This window comes from Nansenia antarctica (genome assembly GCF_963989245.1).
Source record: "Nansenia antarctica genome assembly, chromosome: 7".
In the NCBI taxonomy this organism is placed as follows: domain Eukaryota; kingdom Metazoa; phylum Chordata; class Actinopteri; order Argentiniformes; family Microstomatidae; genus Nansenia; species Nansenia antarctica.
Window position 1 is genome coordinate 1,066,137 of NC_137677.1, and position 6,116 is coordinate 1,072,252.

Here is a 6,116-nt window from a genome sequence, read left to right on the forward strand (position 1 = left end):
GGCCTTTAGCACGCCAGGACGCCAGGAATATAATAACACTATAGTGCCGTATCCTCACAATTGATGTGCTAATACACCCACCATACAGTGATCACAAAACCCAAATGTAATATCATACTGGATTCTTGTAACTTGTAATGATGTATTTTTGTAAAATGATTCCATAGGTAACAGATTCTTGCAGTCTAAATGATGAATGGTAAACAGTATTCAGATATTATGCTTCTACCAACAATTCAAAATATTGTTGGTAGAACAAGACAAATAAGTCTTATTCTTATTTTGATTTGCTATATTAGATTTGCCACATTTTAATAATGCCATAGAGACGTGAGCATTGTGTATTTATAACTGAACAATGTAATTTAAACTCTGCATTGGTATAGAGTTGTCCTGTCTAACATCTCTAGTCTCACATTAACATTATATTGCAAAACAATGTATTTTTGGCTGTTGTTGAAATCAATAGGTTTTTTAGGGATTGATTTCTTTTGTTGTGTGTGAAAATGTATCTGATGAGTTGTTCCTTCTTGATGAGATTTAGAGGCACAATTGACAAATAAAATGTTTCCCACCCGATACTCTTTCCAATTATTTAAATTGATTCAGGGGGACGGGGAGAGGACATGTCTGTTCTTCAACTCAGTTGGAAGCATGCCTACACAGTTGATGTCTGTGTATACCTAGCTAATTGCTAGAAAATAGTGCTTACCGGTATATTTTTTGCAGCTTGAAGACAGATACAGAGAATCTGATCTGCCGTCTTCACAGCGGTTTGAGCGGTAATCCGTTTACTACTGAGAACTGTTGTGGACGAGGCAATGTTGTTGCTGCAGGCAGGGCAGAGAGAGAAACACAACAACAAAGACAGACGAGAAGAAGCGTAACAACGTGGGAAACCATCCCAATTAAGAGTTGGCAGCAGATAATGGTGAGAGTGTGATGTCAAGGCTCCTCCACAGTCTCCACCAGATAGAACCCTCATTCAGATCAGAGGAGCCATTAGCATATCGATGCTGCGGGCGGGAGGGAGGAGAGAAAGGGCCGATGTGTCTGACACACAGCTGGGATCTGCACGGATGAAAGAAATACTATCTCCCCGCCGCCTGCGGGACTCCCCCACATCTGTCTGGTGGAGCATGTGACTGCTTATTTTGGGGACCCCGATACAAGACAGCCCCCAGCAGGGAAACAGCAACAACAACACGAGCCTGTCTCCCCCTTCTCTCCCTCCCTCTCTGGTTTTGTACTCACACTCTCATGGGGGAGCTCCCCCCTCCCTCTTTAGAAGTTCAGACAGTATACAAAAGGATAATTTCTGCGACTCATAAAACTGCTCAATTAACACCACAGTCAATCTTCTATCTATTGATAGGGGGGAAGGGGGAGGGGAGGCTCTGTCCTGAAGGCATGTGGTCTACCGCTGGGCCTGGTTTCCATGGAGCCGCGCCTGACGACTCGTTGCAAACCAAAGGCACGCCATTATTTTCCCCACTACAGAAATGTGCCACTTCTACTGACTCGGCCTATTGTCGAGCGACACAAGTGGCCCTCAGAGGAGAAGGGATGGGGAAGAAAAGGACGGGGTCAAGGTTCAAACGAAAGCCTCCCCATTGGGACTCCCTCTTTCTGTTATCAAATTTGTTGAGACACAAAAAGAGCCACAGTCTCGTTCCAAAAAACATCCTGGGCAAGAAGAGAGGGGGTGAGAGGACGACATTCCTCCTGTCAGCGCCCCGGTCGTCCGCTGCTCTGCTCCTCTGCTCCGTGCCTCCCAGGCTTCTTCTTCACTTTGCTCCACATACGGACTAGGGTTACTAGGGTTAGGGCTGTACTGCTGTGCACCCTTCTGCTCCTGCACCAGCTGTTGTGAGGCTCTACGCCAGGAACAGAGCCTCTCCCTCGCTGCCCTTCCCTGCTGCAGCACACTCTGTGAAGAGCTCTGGATAAGTTGGGTAAGTTCTACTCTCTCTCTCTGTCGCTGTCTGTGGTTCTGATGAAGTGTTTGAGATGTTTAGGGTGGCTTTGCTCTATAACTCAGGAAAGCAAAGGCTGATATCATGGCTGATTTTTTAAGAAGAAGAAGTGATCTTGATGGTTTTATTTGTAGTTTGAGGATGCTCTCTGGAGGGATTTCAGAACTTTGCTGAATGTCTCAAGGTCACAAGGATAAAGCACTGACACCTATTACATACAGCAGGTCTGGTCCAAACTGAATGGCCATCTTGTAGAAACAACTTCTCAGCACCACATGTTCTCTGGTTCCTAGCTGTTTGTTTTTACTACAGGCTGCAGAGAGAGAGTGAATGAATTATTACATTATTTATTGTATTGTTATTTGGCTCTGTTGAGGTGTTTGTGGTTTTTGCCACTCTTGCTTTAGCAAACTGACCTCCAGTTTTTGGCAAAGTTTTCTAGGCATAACCCCGCAGAAAACAGCCATTTACTCATTCTCACCCCTGTGACTGTCCCTGAGAGAAGTGTTAGTCTGGGGGCGGGGGGGGGGGGCTTTACATAGCTGGCACAGCAGCAGTCACATTCACTCTCAATGAACGGCTTTGGATAATCTCTGAAAAGGGCTGATCCAAAGAGCCCCACTTTCCCTCTTTGTGTTCCCGCTCTCTTGACGCGCGAATGCTTAAACACCAGCAGATCACTGTGATGGAGGGCATTTTTGCGGATCTGCTCTTTTTAGGATTAAGAGGCTTGGGGGGTTGAGAGGCTTGGGGGACTGGTGTTTGGTATTTGCAGAGTATTTGCACCCAAGCGTGCTGCCCCCGGTTTGTTATCCCCCCAGGGACAGCTGCCCTTCCTCTGGGTGACTTGGGGCTCCTCTATGCTGGTAGTTTTTGCGGGAGGTTGCATGAGAAACGCCGCTCCCTCTGAGTCCCACAGCGCAGTTTAACACTTTCACACTGTACACACATGGAAAAGAGCCATGCTGCTGCTACATCTGGCTGACTACTTATGTGGCCATTGGCTCTGGACATGAGCCTGCATGAGAGAGAGAGAGAGCTGCTGCGTTGGAAATGGACAACGCATGTTTTGAGGAGTCTCCGCTCGACCAGGAATGTTTCCACCGCCTCTGTCTCCACCCAACCTCACAAGCCCATTTGGGTCAGAGGGTCCCACTCCACATCCCACAACTATGTGATTTTACTTTAATCAAGGCGTTGTCTTGACGGTTTTATGTTTATTATATCTTCTTCGTTGTTTTCATTTTGGGGGGGGGAGTGTGCTCCCCTGAGCTGGAACATCTGTGGGATAACAAGTCGTCTGGTGTCACACCTCCTCTGTGTTGGTCTTGGACGCCCTGAAGATCTTTCATCCTATCGTTCTTCTGACCACTAACAGCTATCCCCCATGGTGCCTTTGGGAGTGTCGCATGATTTAATACAGAAAGTAATGAATTGGAAATATTTAGGGTCAAGGGCTAGTTCAGAAGTTTACATATGTTGTTTGTTTATTAAATGGGGGGGTGGGGCGTTGTCAGGAATAACACTGACTCTAATGACCCATTTCTTAAAAAGGTATTAATTTCAAGCTCACTGATAACTGCATCTGTTCAGCACAATTATTAATAGAACTAAAGAGATTGTTATTGGCGGTCACCGCACTTAAACTTGAACTTAAGTTTCAGTCACACCACTTAAACGTCCCCTAAACAGTTTGCCCATTCAATCTGAGGAGGAACATCCAGGGTATCATTAATTATGTGACAGATCAGACAGCTGGGCCACACTAGAACAAGATGGCTGGTTGCCAGTCTGATGCCAGGATGCCAGTCATAACAAGGTGTGGTAGCGCTGATACAGTGATGCTTCTCAGCAGGGGGGGGGTCATATGCTAGAGGGGCATCTGTACTGTACATTCCCCAGGAACTCTGCTACTCCTCTTACCTACAGTAGAACGTCTGACCCACTGCCAAAAACTAATCCCCTCCCTCCCTCCCGCTCTCCCTCCCTCCCACTCTCTCTCCCTCCCTCCCTCCCTCCCTCCCTCCCACTCTCTCTCCCTCCCTCCCACTCTCTCTCCCTCCCTCCCTCCCTCCCTCCCGCTCTCCCTCCCTCCCACTCTCTCTCTCTGGACTACAACTGGGGGGGCCATGTGGTTTCCTGGAGCTGGAGGCATGCACTACTTGATTCTACTACTTGATGATCTTCTAGGCATTCACTGCACAGTCAGCTACTGACTGACAGGAATTACGACAGATATGTTGTAGTAAAGGGGCGTTTAACTCTACTTGGCAAGTCTAGACTAATTCATTGACACATTTGACCTCTAACCCAGAGTCAGATTAAGGATTAGGAAAGGATCACCACTTCTCAATACCAGAGGGAATGTTCTTTTTCTGAGAACTGCTGTGGCAACTTTTTTCTTTTGAACTGTTTGTTTGTGGCTTTGCTCTTTGCTCTGCTTCCAGCATTAGCCAACACTACACTGTTGTAAGGAGAGAATTATTGCCTTGGCTTTACGTTTCTAAATTATGTACAACTTTTTTTAAATATTTCGTGAGCTTAGAATGATAAGGTTCTTTCTCCGTTTAGGGCAGTTCAGAGATATTGAGCGTCACAGTTTTTACATTCCATTATGTTTTGTGAGATGGAACCTTTGTATTTGATTAATTACTAACTAAAAAATGGCTCAGATTATGTAAAAAACTAAATTTGACAAAAATGGGGATAGAACCTTATAATTCTAACGTCACGATTTCCTGTCTCTAACGTGTGCTCCTGTCTGTCTCTCCCCAGCTATGAAGATGGAGTCCTCTACCATGGAGGACGTCACGTCCCTCCTGTCCAACCAGTCGTCCGACATCCCCTGCGCCCCGGTGGAGAACACGGTGGAGAACATGCTGTTCGGAGGCTACTACATCCTGGTGTTCCTCCTGGCCCTCAACGGCAACAGCCTGGCCCTGTGGATCTTCTCCCGTCAGCGCGGCACTTCCTCCCCGGCCAACGTCTTCCTGCTCCACCTGGCCGTGGCCGACCTCTCCTACGTCATCATCCTCCCCCTGCGGGCGACCTATCACCTGACGGGCGGCCACTGGCCCTTCGGAGAGATCCCCTGCCGATTGGCTGGCTTCCTGTTCTACGTCAACATGTACGCCAGCCTCTACTTCCTGGCCTGCGTGGCGGGCGACCGCTACCTAGCCGTGGTCCACGCCGTGAGGTCGCTGAAGGTCCGCCGCGCTCGCTACGCCCACGTGATCAGCTTCTCCCTGTGGGCCTTGGTGTCGGTCGCCATGGCACCCCTGCTGGTGACCAGTCAGACGGCGGAGGTGGACGGTGTGACGGTGTGTCTGCAGCTGTACCGTGAGAAGGCTTCACGGAAGGCCCTGGTCTCTCTGGCCGTGGCGTTCACCCCGCCCTTCCTGGCGACGCTCTCCTGCTACCTGCTCATCATCCACAGCCTGCGGAGAGGCTCCAGGCTGGAGCCGGCGCTCAAACTACGCGCCCTGCGCACCATCGGTCTGGTCATGCTGATCTACGTGCTCTGTTTCCTGCCCTACCACGCCAGCAGGGCCACGTTCATCCTGGGCTACAGCCATCCAGGCATCTCCTGCCAGACCAAGAGGGGTCTGTCGCTGGCCAACAGACTCACCTCCTCCCTGACCTGCCTGAACGGAGCCCTGGACCCCCTGGTCTACCTGTTTGGAGCTGAGAAGTTCCGGGGGAGTATCAAAAGGCTTCTGTGTAGAGATAAGGCCGGGGGCTCTGGGGCCACCAGCGGAGAGTTGAAGGGAACACATGAGAGCGAGCTGAGTGCCAAGTCTGAGTTCTGAGTTCTGAGGCGGAGGGATCTGAACTTTATCAGGCAGACCTCTGTTTTATATTGCAGCTTCGTGGGATGGAAATGTTAAACCGATGTTATGTTGGGAAATGAAAGACAGCAAAGAGCCATGTTGTATCACCCTCCATGTCCTTGTAAATGTTGTGTTTTGGTTTTAAATTTACACTGGAAAAGAATTCTGGTAATGCTGAACAGAAAATGTGATGGGCTGATTGCAACCAACTAATTTGCCAATTAGTGGAGTGCCTACAATTGGTTAATTCAGGGAGGCGATAACCTAAATCAACTGTGTGCGAAGTTTAACTCGCTTCCAACCAAAAACA

General features: G+C 48.7%; 1 protein-coding gene across 1 annotated transcript; it reads left to right on the top strand.

The window, feature by feature from the left end:
• Positions 1-4,345: 4,345 nt before the first annotated feature.
• LOC308161725 (uracil nucleotide/cysteinyl leukotriene receptor-like) lies at positions 4,346-6,116 on the top strand. Its single transcript, XM_080535786.1, has 2 exons — positions 4,346-4,445; positions 4,752-6,116. The coding sequence occupies exon 2, from the start codon at positions 4,754-4,756 to the stop codon at positions 5,783-5,785; it is 1,032 nt and encodes a 343-aa protein (XP_080391912.1). The 5' UTR covers positions 4,346-4,445; positions 4,752-4,753; the 3' UTR covers positions 5,786-6,116.

What these genes read in the sequence shown, in the direction of transcription:
- LOC308161725 (XM_080535786.1), top strand. Translation starts at nt 4,754, where the DNA reads ATGAAGATGGAGTCCTCTACCATGGAGGACGTCACGTCCCTCCTGTCC.